Genomic DNA, 16,645 nt, shown 5'->3' on the forward strand with positions numbered 1-16,645 from the left:
TCTTTACTTCATTCTAGACAGTCCTCACTCTGGGTTAGTGCATGAGACAGAGTAACCTTAGTGGAAAAAGTCAATAGCCCATCACCATTTGCATCAACCTTAACTATAACTGTACCTGTCCCCAACTTGTCACTCATGGGGACTCTTGCACACCACAGGGACAGGGCAACGTTCACACATAAAAATGACATATTCCAGGTGCTTCTCGCATATCTCTGGATTGTTCCCCAGTCTTGTACCTTTATTCCCTCAACAGTGTTTGTGCAAGGAGACACAACAACATGAGTAAGTATGTAGAAAACACACCAATATTTCCCCTTTTGCAGGGTGCCCTCCCCAGAAGTGATCAGTGTCATGCAGGCTGGCTCAAACTGGTTGGTCTGAACTCAGAGGTACACTGGTTATAAGTAGCACAGATGTTTTCCATGACTGTGATTGCCATGTGAAACTTTTTCCCTGGAGAGATGCAAATCTGTTCATCCCAAATAAGGCACAGACCACAGACCAAAGCATGTTTGCACGTAAGCCAGTTTTGCCAAACTAATGGGCTTATTGAGGTTACTTCCAGAGCAGGGTAATTCAAAGCAGCTGCATACTGAAAAGTACACCCCAACACAGATGATGACTGACTCACAGGAGAAGCATCTTCGGAGCAAGCTGCATAAGTTGTAGGCAGCTCCATGGGTTAAGTCTCCCAAGCAGTTTACCCTTTATATAACCTTAGGGAGGGGTCTAAAGTTTCAACTTTCTCAGGCTTGACCTCCTGAGTCTCCTTTCTCCCCCAACTCCAAGAAGGAAAGTTTAAATCCAAGAAAATTGCTACATGACACTAATCAGCATTAGCCCTTCAACAGATGTTTACTGCTCCCATCACCTTGGGGAGTTGCTGGGGCTTTTAAGTTTCAGCTCTCCCAGACTTGTAGATCTCCTACTCCCTCCTCCCTTCAGGGAGCAATATTCCAGTTTGGAGGAATATTCTGTAACAGTGGTTCAGGATCTCCATGTACACACAAGGACAGATTCCATGGTAATCATGTACCAATGGGAAGTCATGGTCCTGACTTTATTCTGCTTCCACACACATTCTTATGTGTGTGGGTGTATGTGTGTACACATGGGGAGGCCAGAGCTAGATGCTGGAGGTTTTCCTCCATTGCTGTCTACTTTTTATTATTTGAGACAGGGTCTCTCACTGAACCTAGAACTTGGCAATTCAGTTATAACAGCTAGCCAGTGAGTTCTAGGGACTCCTCATCTGTGTGTAGATGCGTGCCACAATGGCTGGTATGGTGGTTTGAATGTATAATGTCCTCCATAGCCTCAAATGTTTGCGATTGATTCCTCTCAGCTGGTGGACCCTTTGGGAGAAGACATGTTGATGAGGGCAGACCTTGATGTTTAGTCCAGCCCTACTGGGTGTTGAGAGCTGGCTCACCCAGGTGATTTCCTTCCTACAGAGATATGACTCCCCAGCTGCCTGCTCTGCCATGCTTTTCTCCACCATGTTGAAACTGTAAGCCTGAAACAAACCTTTTCTTTCCTCCCTTAAATTACTTCTGGTCAGGTGTCAAGTCCCAGCAACAAGAAGGTGACTGCTACATCTGCCATCTTAAGTCGGTTCTGGGGATCCAAACTCAGGTTCTCAAGCTTGAGTGGCAAGCACTTTACCAATTAGGCCATTATTCTGTGTGGGGTTTTTTTTTTCTATACATTTTGTGGGCACAGGTACACATGTGTGCAGGAGCACAGGTACGTGTAGGTATAGAAGCCAGAGGACAACCTCAGGTGTCACTCCTCAGGGGCCAGGCACCTTTTGAAAGATAGGGTCTTTCATTTGCTTGCCAATTAGGTTAGGCTGGCTGGCCTGCTAACCCCAAAGATCCATTTATCTCTGATCCCCATCATGTGGATTAGAAGCACACACCAACATGTCAAGATTTTACATGGGTTCTGGGGATTGAACTTGAGACCTCATGATTGCAAGGCAAGCTTTTATCAACTGAGCCTTACATATGTCTCGTTAAATATTCTTTTGCAAGTAACTAAAGGAGAACATTTAGATGAGTATGGATGAGGAACTGACTTGGTGCTAAAGCCTTTTATGTGATCAGAGTGTCTGTAAAAACTGTATGTGGTAGGAATTGCTCATGTCTACTGAAATCTGACATGGTTTTAAAGATTTCCTGCATCCCGAAAACAGACAGTCTCTCCAGTTTGAATTTGATGATGCACCTTCAGTTGCTGGGAGTCCTCACAGTCATAATGCTGGTAACATTTCTCTCCCTGTGAATCTGACGACATGCCTTTAGGTGCTGAGTTCTCCCAGTCGCAGTACTGGTAACACTACCCTTCCAGTGACTCTGATGATACACCTTCAATTTCTGAGTTCTCATAGTCACAGTATTGGTAACAGCTCTCTCCCTGTGACTCTGATGACACACCTTCAGTTGATATGCAACACACAGAATTATTTCCTAGTCACAGTGTTCCTAAGTCTTCTCTCTAGCATGAATTTGTTGATGGGATGTCAACCGTACCTTCTGTAGGAAGCTCTTCCCACATTTGTGACACACAAAAGGTCTCTCCCCACTGTGAATTCTACGGTGTACATAGAAAGAGGACTTGCCACTGAAGGCCTTCCCACAATCGGCACACACATAAGGTTTCTCACCTGTGTGAATTCGTTGATGTTCTCTGAGTTGAGACTTAGTAGACATGGTTTTCCCACAGTCATTGCATGTGTAAGGCTTTTCCCCAGTGTGAATTCTCTGATGTATACGGAGGACTGACTTATCACGGAAAGCCTTCCCACAGTCAGAACACATATGAGGTTTCTCACCAGTGTGAATTCGATGGTGCACTTTCAGGTGGGTAGTTCTTCTGAATGATTTCCCACAGTCACAGCATTTGTAAGGTCTTTCATCAGTGTGGATTCGATGATGTACTTGCAAGTGGGATTTAGTACTGAACAATTTCCCACACTCACAGCATTTATAAGGTTTCTCACCAGTGTGAACTCGGTGATGCACGTGCAGGTCAGATTGAATACTGAACAATTTCCCACATTCATGACATCTGTAAGGCTTCTCACCTGTATGAATCCGACGATGCTTCTTGAAGTCAGATATGTAAACAAACAATTTCCCACAGTCATCACATCTATGAATGTTCTTCCCTGTGTGAATTCTCTGGTGTATGTTGAGGACTGACTGTTGCTTATAGGCCTTCCCACACTCACAACACACATAAGGTCTGCTGTCAGGGTGCATTCCATGATTCAACTTCAGCTGGGGTGTACAGCTGAATGACTTACCATAGACACAGCATTCAGCAGGTTTCTCCCTGGTGTGAGTTTGATGATGGTGGAATACACAGAGGAAGGATTTCCCACAGTTGGGACACTCATTGTCCTTTTCGGTGTGACTCTGTTGATGGGATGTCAACTCTGACATCTGCAAGAAGGCTTCCCCATATGTGTGACAGAGAAAAGGTGTCTTGCTAGTATGAGACATCTGATGTTGACAGAATGCTGACCAGCTTCGGAAGGCCTTCCCGCATTCAGTACAGTCAACTGGTTTGTCCTGAAAATGAATTTCCTGCTGCACAAATGGTTGTTGATGGCCAAGAACGTTTTCAATCTCATTATCTCTGCATGTCTCTCGCCCCTGAGTAACCATGCACTTGACATTAGAGGAGCCATTCAAGAAGAGCTGACTAGACACAACAAGGTCATTAAATTGTTTGGTGACACTACTTTGATTTTTACCATTTGATTGTAGGTTAGGCCTCATCTTTTTTGCAAGAGAACATAATTTTTGAGGTCTGTTTTGTGTAGAAGTGAGGTGGTGGCCCAAAGGAATGGTTTCCCCAGGTTCTTCACACTCCCAGCCCCTGTCTGTGTTCAGTGCTTTCTTGCTGAGGAAAGCACCAGGCCTCAAGGGTGGGATCTGGTTTTGTTGATCATTCTTTGTTGGGTCAGCATCCTGCCACAGCTCTGAAGTGGAACACCGTAAACCATATCTCATGACTTCACTGATCCCATCATTTAGAAATGAGGCTTTCACAGAAATTTGTTGATGTGCTGCATTAAGCTTGGATTCCCCTGTTGAGAAAGAAAGAGATGAAGAAACAGGCAGAACTAACAGGATGAAGGAGGAAATGACAGAGGGCTCATTGAGACTGAACACAGACAAAATGAGTCAGGTAGTACTGACGATGGTGACAATGATGAGAAATATGGCAAATACTCATGTCTACAGTGTACCCAGTATGCACCAGCCAACTTTCTATGGGCATAAGACTCATTTAATCATTACAACAACCTCCTAATACACTTACACACTCTCTCCCTGCTTTACACATAATATTCCGGATGTAAGTTCACATCGACAATCCCATCACTTGGAAGGCTGAGGCAGGAGGAACTCCATGAGTTCAAGGCCAGCCTGGGCTACAGTGAAATTTTACCTCAAAAACAATAAAATAAAATAAAGCAAACAAATGAAAAAAAAAAAAAAAGAAAAAAAAAGAAAATCACTCAGGGGTACTTTTAAATTGTAAATAAGTGGCCATGATGCCAAGATCACTGAAAAGAACCGGTTAATTCTACATAATAGAAAATAGGTATATTTTATTTTTGTGTTAAATTCCATGAAAAAAGAATGAGATAGAAATGCTCAATGTAATTAAAATCTGTCATTAGGATTCTGACTAATTTCTCAAGTGAAACCCATAAATCTCAGTAGAAGTCTAAATAAGAAAATATAGTGGGGCATGGTAGTACACATCTTTAATCTTAGCACTCATGAGGCTGAGGTAGGAGGATCACTGTGAGTTTGAGGCCAGCCTCAAATTATGTGAGTGAGTTCCAGGTCAGCCTGGGCTAGAGCAAGACCCTACCTCAAAAAAATAAATAAATGAATAAATGAATAAATATAAGGCTAGAAAGATGGCAGTTAAAGTGCTTGCTTGCAAATCTGAATAACCATGGGTTCAATAGCCAAGTACCCTCTTAAAGCCAGGTGCATGAGGTGACACATGCACCTGGAGTTTGTTTGCAGTGTCTGGAGGCCCTGGCACGGCCATTCTCTCTGTCTGTCTCTCTTTTTTCTCTCTCTCTCTTTCTGCTTGCAAATAAATAAATTAATTAATTACTTAATCAAAAGAAAAAATGGAGTAACTTTGTTTTGATCCCAGTGAAATTAAGAAAACATCACATAAATTATAAATTGGAAAATAAAAATGGGTAGGAACCCAAAAGTGATACCTTAAAGTTCAAGGATTTTAAAGAGCCAAGAAGCCAAAATATGTCAGATGAAAAGACTTTCTAACTGGCACCAGGTTGACTGCAACTTCTGATCTCCTAAATTTAAGTAAGGGAGCCATCTGATGGCAAATGTACTCCAAGTATCCAGATGTCAACAAATACATTTTACACACAGAGACTAGAGCTACTAATGCAGCATCATCACAATACCAATATGAGGAACAAATGTTGACAGGGAAGGCCCTCTGAGGCAATTCCTGTAAGAAAGCAGACAGGAATGCATGAAACACTAGCCTGCAGCATCTCCACTAAAGAAGATCCAGCACAGAAAAAAAAAAATAATAATAGTAATAAATGCAGGCCAAATAAATGTGAAAAAGCAGAAAACCATATGGGCACAAAACGATAATGGTAGAAAAAGTAACAAACACATGGATAACCTAGTCTGTAACAGATATAATGAGATGCTCTAAGTATTAGAAAACTTAGGGCAGTGGTGGTCCTTTTACACACCACACAGGCAGTGTATTAAACCAAGTTTGTTAATGCTCCATGTCAACAAACAAGGTGTGTAAAAACAAGTCTGTCTGCATTTGCACAAGGTACTGTGCAGCATCTGTACACACTGCCATGAGTATGATTTTGTTAAGCAACTTAGGCATAGTAATCTCTGTGATGGGGCAAGGAGACTGCCGAGCATCTAACTTTCTTACTATATTCCGCATTCATAACATGTGTTGTAGTTTTTGTGAAAACTGGGAGAAGGCAACCTAGGTGTCCCCTACTGAGGGAATGACTAAGTGAAGCAGGCTGACGACACTCCCCAGCAGTATCGACCTCCACTTGAGCAAGTCACTCACCTTGACACTGAAACCTCTTATGCAAGAATTCAGCCTCCCATTTCTGTGCCTCCTTTCCTTTCTCCATTCTGAAGAGGACCTCTGGGCTGAGATTGGGATGTCCTGTGGGTTGGAAGGATAATGGAATTGGGTGGAAGTTCTTGGGTTTTATGGGTCATCCAATGAATTTTATATTGGCTAATTGTAAAAGTTAACATTTTCCATGGATACAAAGTAATCCTTGGAGGGTCCCAAAGAGAATGAGCTACTAGGACAAGCCATGGGAAAAACATAAAATACTTCTGATATCCTACCATGTTCAGCAAAGAAAGGAAGTAAGAAACATCTATCCTAGATTTCCAGGCCAGCTGTGCTCACCCACTGATAAGAGGTGGCTGTAGATCTCCAGCATCACATCCTGGTACAGACATCTCTGGGCAAGGTCCAGGTGTTGCCACTCCTCCCAAGTGAAGTCCACAGACACATCCTCAAAGGACACCAGTCTCTGTAATAAGACACTTCACTTCACTGTGAATTGTTGACAAATAGCACATTGCATAAAGAGGCGTGTTTTTAGTGATTCCCTGCACCCCCTGCCCCCAGTATGCATCATTAAGTTTCCTATAAAACCCCCATTTCAGAGCTGGAGAGATGGCTCTTGTTTACAAAACCTGACAGCCTGAGTTTTATTCCCCAGTACCCACATAAAGCCAGAAGCACAAGGTGGTACATGTATCTGGATTTTGATTGCAGTGGTAGTAGGCCCTGGCATGCCCATTTCTCTCTCTGCTTGCAAATAAATATTTCAAAAAATATCCTAGGGCTGGTGAGATAGCTCAGTGGTTGTGGTGCTTGCCTGAAAAGCTTAAGGACCTGAGTCTGATTCCCCAATACCCACCTAAAGAGCCAGGTGCACAAGGTGGTACAGCTGGTGTTTGCAGTGGCTGGAGGCCCTGGTGTGCCCATTCTCTCCCATCCCCACCTCCTTCTCTCTTTCATTCTTAAATAAAATATTTTAAAGTGAATACACACACACACACACACATACATACATCATTATTTTGAAGTAGGGGCTCACTCTAGCCCAGGCTGACCTGGAATTAACTATGTAGTCTCAAGGTGGCCTCAAACTCATGGCAATCCTCCTACCTCTGCCTCCCAAGTGCTGGGATTAAAGGTGTGCACTAGCACACCTGGCTTATTAATATTTTCATGTTACATTTCTTTATTTTATTTTATTTACTTATTTGAGAGAGAGAACGGGTACACTAGGGCCTATAGCCACTGCAAACAAACTCCAGATGCATGCACCACCTTGTGCATCTGTTTCACATGGGTACTGGGGAACTGAAACTGGGTTCTTGGGCTTCACAGGCAAATACCTTAACTGCTAAGCCATCTCTCCAGCCCCAAATATTTTATTTTTATTTCTTTATTTTTACAGAGAAAAGGGAGAGAGAGAGAGAGAGAAAGAGAGACAGACAGACAGAGAATGAACGGGCATGCCAGGGTCTCCAGCTGCTGCAAACAAACTCCTGGGTCCTTTGGCTTTTCAGGCAAGAGCCTTAACTGCTAAGCCAGTTCTCCAGCCCCAACTATTTTTAAAAAAAAATCCAAGCTGGAGCTTTCTTCATGTGAAAAGGTACTATGCAAGCTGCTGGGGGAGAAAAGCTATCAACAGTCCTACCAGTAATGGACCCTGTGTATTCAATAACTACCTACTAGGAAAGACATGCCCACTAGTACAATCGTGGCATGAAAATTATAGGAATAACCAACTTCTTTCTGATTGGATTTGAGGCCAGCTCTGTTGGAGGGACAGACTTCATGTTTGGTACTGTAAACCTGGTCAAAAGCCTATGGAATGGAACACAGGCCCCAGGAGGAAACGTACCACTGTGGATTTGCTAAGTAGACAGCATGTCAAACTGCTTTCTAAATATCTGTATTTGTTCCCATAGATCAGTGCTGCTTCAAGCCTTTATCACAGAAGTTTCTTACTACAATGGGCAGTGGTTGATGCAGAGATGCAAAGCTGGCAAAACTGGTGAGAATGAGTGACTGGTGTGGGTTCGGCCTTAATCCGGACATCTAAACCTCAAGCAGGACGCCTCATGGCTCAGGGAACCTTGCAGAAGAGGGAGTGGAAAGAAGAGCATGGATGGGGCAGACGGCTGTGAACAGTGTCTTCTGGCTGCTGCATGGCCATTACACTCATGAATTCATAGCTGCTGTGGTTTCCTGCACAAGACTGAGTCTGTTACTGCATAACCTTTGATAGGGGAAGGGCATACGAGACCCCACCCCTCCCACAGTAGCTAATGGTTGCTAGGGAGTCAGGTTCATCAGTGGTGTAGGCACTGGTAAAACTGTTCATTCCATGGTAAATAACCTTTCACCTGTGAAAGCAAGCAACCCTAATTTAACTCAATAGGTTGAAAGAACAGGGGAGGGCTCAAAAGATGGCTCAGTGGTACTTACCTGCAAAGCCTAAGGACCTGGGTCTAATTCCCCATTATCCATGTAAAGCCAGATACACAATGTGGCACATGTGTCTGGAGTTTGTTTACAATGGCTATAAGGTCCTGGCATGCCCATTCTCTTTCTCTGTCTCTCTCAAATAAATAAGTAAATAAAATGTCTTTTAAAGGCATGAAAGTAACATGCAAATTAATAGGAAAGAAGGGTGTTAATGGGAGAGGTAAGCAAGGGTAACCGGTACAGAAAAAATACACTATATTCATGCATGAAAATGTAAAAAAATGGAAATACATGGACTGGTGAGGCTGCTTAGTGGTTAAGGCATTTGCCTACGAAGCCAAAGGACCCAGGTTCAATTCCCCAGGACGCACATAAGCCAGATGCACAAGGGGCACATTTATCTGGAGTTTGTTTGCAGTGGCTAGAGGCCCTGGTGTGCCCATTCGCTCTGTCGGTCTCTCTCTGCTTGCAAATAAATAAATAAATATTTTAAAAAATGGAAATGCATAAATAAAAATTTTAAAAAACATAGATCCTAACTGGGAAGGTGGCTCACACCTACATTCCCAGTACTCAGGAGGCTGAGGTAAGAGGACTGCCATGAGTTCAAAGCTAATTTGGGCTACAGAGTGAGTTTGGGTCAACCTAGACTTGAGTGAGTCCCTCTCTTAAAACAAACAGATCCTGGGCTGGAGAGATGGCTTAGCGGTTAAGCGCTTGCCTGTGAAGCCTAAGGACCCCGGTTTGAGGCTCGGTTCCCCAGGTCCCACGTTAGCCAGATGCACAAGGGGGCGCACACGTCTGGAGTTCGTTTGCAGAGGCTGGAAGCCCTGGCGCGCCCATTCTCCCTCTCTCCCCCTCTATCTGTCTTTCTCTCTGTGTCTGTCGCTCTCAAGTAAATAAATAAAATGTTTTATAAAAAAACAAACAAACAACAAAAAAAAACCAGATCCTGCCTCTAGAATTATAAGGTGAAATAAACCTGCTTCTGGTTGGGTATTTGTCCCAGCAACAAAAGAGTAACTGATACATTGGGGCAGCTCCCTCTTACCTCACATGATTCATGCGGCTTCTCAGCTCCAAGTCTCTGGGACTTCTGAGACAAAGTCATACCAGCAGGCATGTTCTTTCTGTATTCTACTCTTAGTCTCTTTTGCTAGTAGAATTATTTTTTTCAGGAGTATCTAGAAGATCCAGGCAGAGAGTTAGTTTAGCCTGCTGTGCTATGACAGGATATCGGGCAGCCAGAACAAGGTGAGCTGACCTGACTCAGGGAACTGTAGAGATACAGAAAGCCCCACAAAGGCAGTGACCCATGTGGTCACTTATCCAACATTTATTTGCATATAGGTTTCTGGTGGGGGGGGCGTCAATGTGAAAGTCAGTATGACAACTGTGCAAAGTACATAAATGTCAGAAATCTCTACTCTCTCTCTCTCTCTCTCTCTTTTTTTTGGTTTTTCGAGGTGGGGTCTCACTCTAGCTCAGGCTGACCTGCAATTCACTATTCAGTCTCAGGCTGGCCTTGAACTCATGCCAATCCTCCTACCTCTGCCTCCCGAGGGGCGTCCGCCACCACCCCCAGGTAGCCCTACTCTTTAGTCACAGTTGGGGGAAAAAAATAAAGAAGAGGAGCAGAAGTCTTAACTAAAGGGAAAGAAGAATTCACCACAGCGCTCACATTTTATTTATTTTAAACATTTTATTTATTTATTTATCTGAAAGAGGCAGACACAGAGAGTATGGGTGGTCCAGGACCTCCTGCCTCTGCACACAAACTCCAGACAGATGCACCACGTTGTGCATCTGGCTTTACATGGGTACTGAGGAATCAAACCCGAGCCATCAGGTTTTCATTGCAAGCAAACGACTTTAACCTTGAACTTCTGCCTCCTCCTCCTCCCAAATTACTATTATGCTCAGTTTTATATGGTACTGGGGATCAAAAGCAAGGGGCTTTCCAAGACAAGCACTCTACCAACTGAGCTGCATCCCCAGCAACTTGTTTTGACACAGGGTCTCATTGCAGTGCAGGCTGGCCTGGAACTTAAACGACCCTCCAGTCTCAGTGTCCTCAGTGCTGGGTATCACAGGCGTGAGTCAACACAACAGGCTTCCTTCAATCCTCTACGGACAGAGTAAGAAAGGCTAGCTCCTCAGTTTGGGTCGAAACACAGTAAGTTCACTGTTCCATTTTTGTATATTTTATGCGCTCATTTTCCCTTCATGTGGGCCAGCGTTGGGACCCAAAGCCACGGCTCCACTAACAACCACTGGCCATAAGGCAATGCAGTCACCCTCTCAAACCCCCACAGTGGGCTCTCCAGGAGCAAGGGCCCTTGAGCTCAGGTCAGAGATGGTCACCACTGACCTTGGACTCAAGGGTCTTATCCGTCCTAGGCCTCCGATTTACCAGCTCATATACTCAACCCCTCTCCTGAGTCCACTGTGAGCTGACCAAAGCATCCTCAAAGTCCTCCACACCCGAAGCGAGCAGCTCCTAGCCCGTGACTGACCCCTCCAGCGCCGCTAGCACGGAACCTCCGTCCCCAAGGTCCCGCAGGCCCGGGCACCCTCGCCGCGACGCTCGGAGACGCGGGTCCACTCTTCTCCAGGGAACAACGTTCACGGGCCAACAGCTGCAAAATCCGACCCGGGCGTACACTTTTTGGTCACAAAAAGACGAAAGTGTGGAGACCACGCACGGAAAAGTGAACGTTAACTAGCTGATCTTTCAGCTCGACCACACACCCTCACCCACCGCTCCTCCTCCGAGACCCCGTCCTTCAGCCCCCAGCAGCCGGCGCTCCGCTCCCGCGCGTCACCTGGCTCAGAGCTCCCTCTGCGCGGGCCCGCTCTCCGCGCAAGCCAGCTTTGCCTCTCCAACCGCCCAAAGCCCCCACAACCGGTCCCACCGCGGGATCACCACAGAAACACCCCAAAGACTAAACTGAAAAGGCCACTCCGGGCCACTTCCGGCTTCCGCGAACGCTGGGCACGGACTTTGTTCCCAGGCTGGGAATTGCACGCCTGCTCACGAACACTTCCGAAGCTGCGATGCGCCAATAGTTGCCATGGCGCACTCCGTAGTTCCGGTTCGCTCAGAAACTGTCATGGCCGCACCCACAGTGTACTGATACTGGAGGCCACCATCAAAAAACTCCCATTCCGTACAGCCAGGGAAGACAAGTGGGAATGTCAAAGTAAAAGTATGAGCCCGCCGCGCACATTCTCAGTGGATATATTCACTGCTTTCTAATATGCATGTGTCTTTGTCTAACATAAACCGGCATTGCTTTTTTTTTTGGTTTTTCGAGATAGGGTCTCACTGTAGCCCAGGCTGACCTGAAATTCACCATGTGGTCTCAGAGTGGCCACCAACTCACGGTGATCCTCCTACCTCTGCCTCCCGAATGCTGGGATTAAAGGCGTGCGTCACCACTCCCGACCTGCATTAATTTTTTAAATTTTAAATTATTAGTTTTTTAAATAACCCCAATAATCCCAGCAAATAGTCAGTATTCAGTAATTTAGGGGCTAAAAACCAACTCAGGGGCTGGAAAGGTGGTTCAGCGGTTAAGGCACTTGCCTGTTAAAGCCTAATGACCCGAGTTTGATTCCCCATTATCCACGTAAAGTCAGATGCACAGTGGCACATGCATTTGGAGTTCAGTTACACCAGCTGGAGGGCCCTGGTGTGCCCATATTCATTTCTCTCTCTCCCTCTCTCCCTCTCCCTTTCCCTCTCCCTCTCTCCTAGGTGTAGGAGGCATGGGTAGGAGGATTAATTTTTGTACTTAGACCCCACCTCCCCAGCCCCATTCTGCTGAGAGTTTTACTCTGTGGGGTTATTGGTATTTTACTTGTGTGCGCGTGCATGCATGTTCCAATGCACGCTTTTGGAGCAAGAGGTTTGTCTGCTCCACCTTGAGACAGGGTCTCTTGCTACAAAAAATGAATTGCCAGTCTGCAAACGAACATCAGATTAGTTGATGTGGGAGCTTAGGGTTTTTCTGGCTCTGCCATTCATTGTCTTGGGGACTTAAGATAACAGATGCATGCACCACTTGTATCCACCCTTACATGGGTGTTAGGGAATTGAACCCATGGCTACAGGCTTTACAAGCAGGTGTCTTTTGTGGCTGAGCCATGTACCCAGTCTTTACCTTTTTTTTTTTTAAGATAGTCCCTCACTCTTACCCTGAAGCACAAGCTGACCTGGAACTCCTTGTGCATTGGAAGAACAATTCTTTCCTTAATTTTTGGTTTTTCCAGGTAGGGTCTCGCTCTAGCTCAGGATGACCTGGAATTCACAATGTAGTCTCAGGCTGGCCTCTGAACTCACAGCCATCCTCCTACCCATGCGTCCCTTGTGCTTGGATTGAAGACACAAGCCACCACACCTAGGAGATATGAGAGAGAGAGAAAGAGAGGGAGGAAGGAAGGGAGGGAGAGGGAGGGGAAGAGGGAGGGGGAGAGAATATGAATATGGGCACACCAGGGCCCTCCAGCTGGTGCAAATGAACTCCAAATGCATGTGCCACTGACTTTACGTGGGTAATGGGGAATCAAACTCAGGTCATTAGGCTTTAACTGGCAAGCACCTTAACCACTGAATCATTCTTGAAGCCCCTGAGTTGGTTTTTAGCCCTCTGAATTACTGAATACTGAAAACTTGGTGGGATTATTGGGAAATGTCAAATGAAGATTAAAAACTCGTGGCTGGGTGTGCAAGGGGATGTCACTGCAGTTCTTGTGTGTGCTCAAGAAACAATTCAAGGTAATGAGAATTTTTGTGTATCAATTGATCATTTGTTTTCTGTTTTTGGTTTTCTTCTAATCCTGTAACCATTGGATGATTTGGCTCCTTAGCAACCTTTTTCTTTTCTTTTCTTTCTTTCTTTTTTTTTTTGGGGGGGGGTAGGGTTTCACTCTAGTCCAGGCTGACCTGGAATTCATTCTGTATTCTCAGGGTGGCCTTGAACTCACGGCGATCCTCCTCTCTGCCTCCGAGTGCTGGGATTAAAGGCGTCTGCCACCACGCCTGGCTAGCAACATGACCTTTAAGAGTTCTTTCTGGGCTGGAGAAATGGCTCAGTGGTTAAGGGGACTCCCTGATCAGGCATGAGGGCTTGAGTGGTTCTGAGATCTCCCAACTTGACTGATTTTCTAGAACCCTACCCAGGAAAATGGCTGGACATACCCATATTTGCCTGTAACCGCAGTCTCTGGAGCTCACAAAACAAAAACAGAACAAACAAAAAAACTGCACACTCTGGGATAAGTGAGAGAATCTTACTCAAACAAAAATATGTGGAAGAGGGATGGAGTGGGACACCTAACATTCCATTTGGCCACTGCAGGCAAGCACGCTCCACTGCAGGCACACACAATGCAATACACACACACACACACACACACACACACACACCCTGTTCTTGAGCTGAGAGTGGTGGCTCATGCCTTCAAATCCAGCACTGGGAAGGCTGAGGTAGGAAGAGCTCCACGTTCAAGGCCAGCATGGGCTACAGCAAGTGAAACCCTGCCTCAAAAACAAAACAAACACTGGGCATGGTGGTACAGGTCTTTAACCCCAGCACTCAGGAGGCAGAGGGAGGAGGATCACCCTGAGTTCCAGGCCACCTTGAGACTACATAGTGAATAGTGAATTCCAGGTCAGCCTGTACTAGAGTGAAACCCTACCTCGAAAAACAAAAAACAAACAAACAAAAAAAGCAAGTGTTCTGTATACTTATTTCTACCTTCTTCAGGCACTTATCACATGTATGATATACAAGTATTTTCTTCATTTCAGAGGATGGTCTTTTCAGTTCCTTAATAGTGGTAATGAACAGATTTTAAATTTGCTATTACTTGCAACAGTGGGATACTGTGGGGCATGGTGTGTGGGGATTCCTCAGCTAATTGGTTCCATATCCACACACGAAGAAAGGCCGAGAGGGCCACATGCAAGCAGGTCATTCCAGAACTATTCACCATTTTGTAGGGATACCAGGGTCCCTGAATATCAATGTAGTAGCCACTAGGCTATTAAGCAGTTCTTTCTTTCTTCCTTTCTTTCCTTCTTTCTTTCTCTCACTCTCTTTCTTCTTCTTTTTTTAATTTTTGGTTAGGACCCTCCATGAGTTCAGGCCAACCTGGTGTACATAGCAAGTTCCGGGTCAAACAGCAACTCTGGACTTAATGAGAGATATTCAAAGAAACACAGGTGAGGGATGGAGAAGACACCTAACATTCTCCTCTGGCCTCTACATGTGAGCATGGAGCACATGCATTTGAACACACATTTGAACACACATGTGCATACGCCCCATAAACTTGCAGAGCAGGGTTTTTTCAAGATCAGTTTACAGCTAGCCTAGCCTACATAGGGAGTTCAGGGCCAGCCTGAGCTACATGAGATACAGTCTCAAAAAAGCTCCAAAACAATCTGGCCCACAAAGGGAATGGACATGGGGAGGGGTTCTCAATAAGAGAAAGGAATGAAAGTGACAGAAAAAGCAAGGGCCTTGGTTTCCCATGTGTAACAGATGGTGAGACCCTATTGCTGAAGACTCCACATGCCTGGAAGGCAACGTTGCTGAGAAATCAAACTGGTGCTGAGCTGAAAACCTTCTCCCTGTAGACTAGCCAACTGAAAGCTGGAAAAAGCAGCCCTATGGGAGACAGAAGTCATCAGCAGTGAAAACAGTGGACACTGGAAGCCTCAAGTTTGGCCAGATAGGCCTAATGACCAAACAGGTGTAACAGTGGCATGCCTGCTCTGGGGAAACCAACTGCTCTCTAATTGGACTGGAGGTCTGCTCTATGAGAGGGAATAAATGCCTGGAACTGAAAACCTAATCAAAAGCCTGTTGCAGGGTAGGTCCTCAGCCTTAGGGGTATAAAGCCTGTTCTTGTCTGGCTAAATGCATATATTATCCTCACCAAACTACTCTGAAAGCACTGCACTTAATGTTCATATTCACATATTAATGCTACTCTCTCTTTTTTTTTTTTTTTTTTGGTTTTTCAAGGCAAGGTCTCACTCTAGTCCAGGCTGACCTGGAATTAACTACATAGTTTCAGGGTGGCCTCGAACTCATGGTGATCCTCCTACCTCTGCCTCCCAAGTGCTGGGATTAAAGGTGTGTGCCACCACGCCTGGCTCACTACTTTCACTTTTGGTTGGAGAAGCCTCTCTTTTCAGATGGCGGTAACCATTGGGATGGTCCAAAAGGCAACATAGTGCTGAGAAGAAGTGACAGAGAAGTGCTCAGCACTGAGACATCTCTATCACACCCTCCAAGGCTCAGGATTCATTGCGGAAGAGGTGGTGGAAAGAGTGTAAGAGCCAAAGGAAGGGTACCACTCCTTACAATGCAATTGTCCAGACAGAAATTGGCCTCGATATCCATGACCTCTCAGTGCCTAGCAATACCTTCACAAGACACTCATACTAGGAGAAAAAGACGATGACAGCAAAATAAAAGAGAAACTAAAGCCAGTTGTGGTGGCACACACCTTTAGTCCCAGCACTCGAGAGGCAGAGGTAGGAGGATCAACGTGAGTTCGAGGCCAGCCTGAGACTCCATAGTGAATTCCAGGTCAGCCTGGGCTAGAGTGAGACCCTACCTCAAAAAACCCCAAATAATAATAATAATAATAATAATAGACTAATGAAGAGAGGGAGGGGATATGATGGAGAGTGGAGTTATGAAGGGGAAAGTGAGGGAAGGGAGAGAATGATGGTTAATTGTAAGTATAGTTGTCAATAAAAATATTAAGAAAAAGAAAGTGACAGCAAAGGTTTGAGAACCAATTAGGACAAGACATCGGGAAGCTTCGATTTTGGATCATTTGGAAATAGAAAGAAAAAGCAACATATGAGGCGTTTGCTCACACGACAGTGAATATGATGTCATACATATTCGGGAACGGGGCATGAGGGAATAGGGAAAAAGGTACTGGGAGGCAACAGGGGACCCTGAAGGGCAGAGAATGCCAGCCCACATGGGCATCCCAGCACCCTCTGCGCTGTCATATTCCAGGACTGCTG

At 45.2% G+C, this 16,645-nt stretch overlaps 1 protein-coding gene across 10 annotated transcripts in view; it reads right to left on the bottom strand.

Moving 5' to 3' along the window:
- Window positions 1-205: 205 nt before the first annotated feature.
- The window catches only part of LOC101616915 (zinc finger protein OZF), a 29,465-nt gene continuing 13,025 nt past the window's right edge, over window positions 206-16,645 (bottom strand). The window contains exons 1-6 of one of the 10 annotated variants that reach the window (XM_045133256.1): window positions 11,412-11,822; window positions 9,638-9,770; window positions 6,420-6,610; window positions 6,127-6,228; window positions 5,477-5,523; window positions 206-4,102 (exon numbers count right to left, since the gene is read on the bottom strand). In XM_045133256.1, coding sequence (XP_044989191.1) covers window positions 2,490-4,025 — 1,536 coding nt within the window. In that variant the 5' untranslated portion in view covers window positions 4,026-4,102; window positions 5,477-5,523; window positions 6,127-6,228; ... (1 more) ...; window positions 9,638-9,770; window positions 11,412-11,822 and the 3' untranslated portion in view covers window positions 206-2,489. Of the gene's footprint in view, window positions 4,103-5,476; window positions 5,524-6,126; window positions 6,229-6,419; window positions 6,611-9,637; window positions 9,771-11,044; window positions 11,376-11,411; window positions 11,828-12,786; window positions 12,990-16,645 lie in introns of those variants that run through there. The other 9 variants (XM_045133251.1, XM_045133258.1, XM_045133253.1 and 6 more) reach the window with 9 other exon arrangements.

The sequence above is a fragment of the Jaculus jaculus genome, chromosome 14 (assembly GCF_020740685.1).
Source record: "Jaculus jaculus isolate mJacJac1 chromosome 14, mJacJac1.mat.Y.cur, whole genome shotgun sequence".
Classification (NCBI taxonomy): Eukaryota; Metazoa; Chordata; class Mammalia; order Rodentia; family Dipodidae; genus Jaculus; species Jaculus jaculus.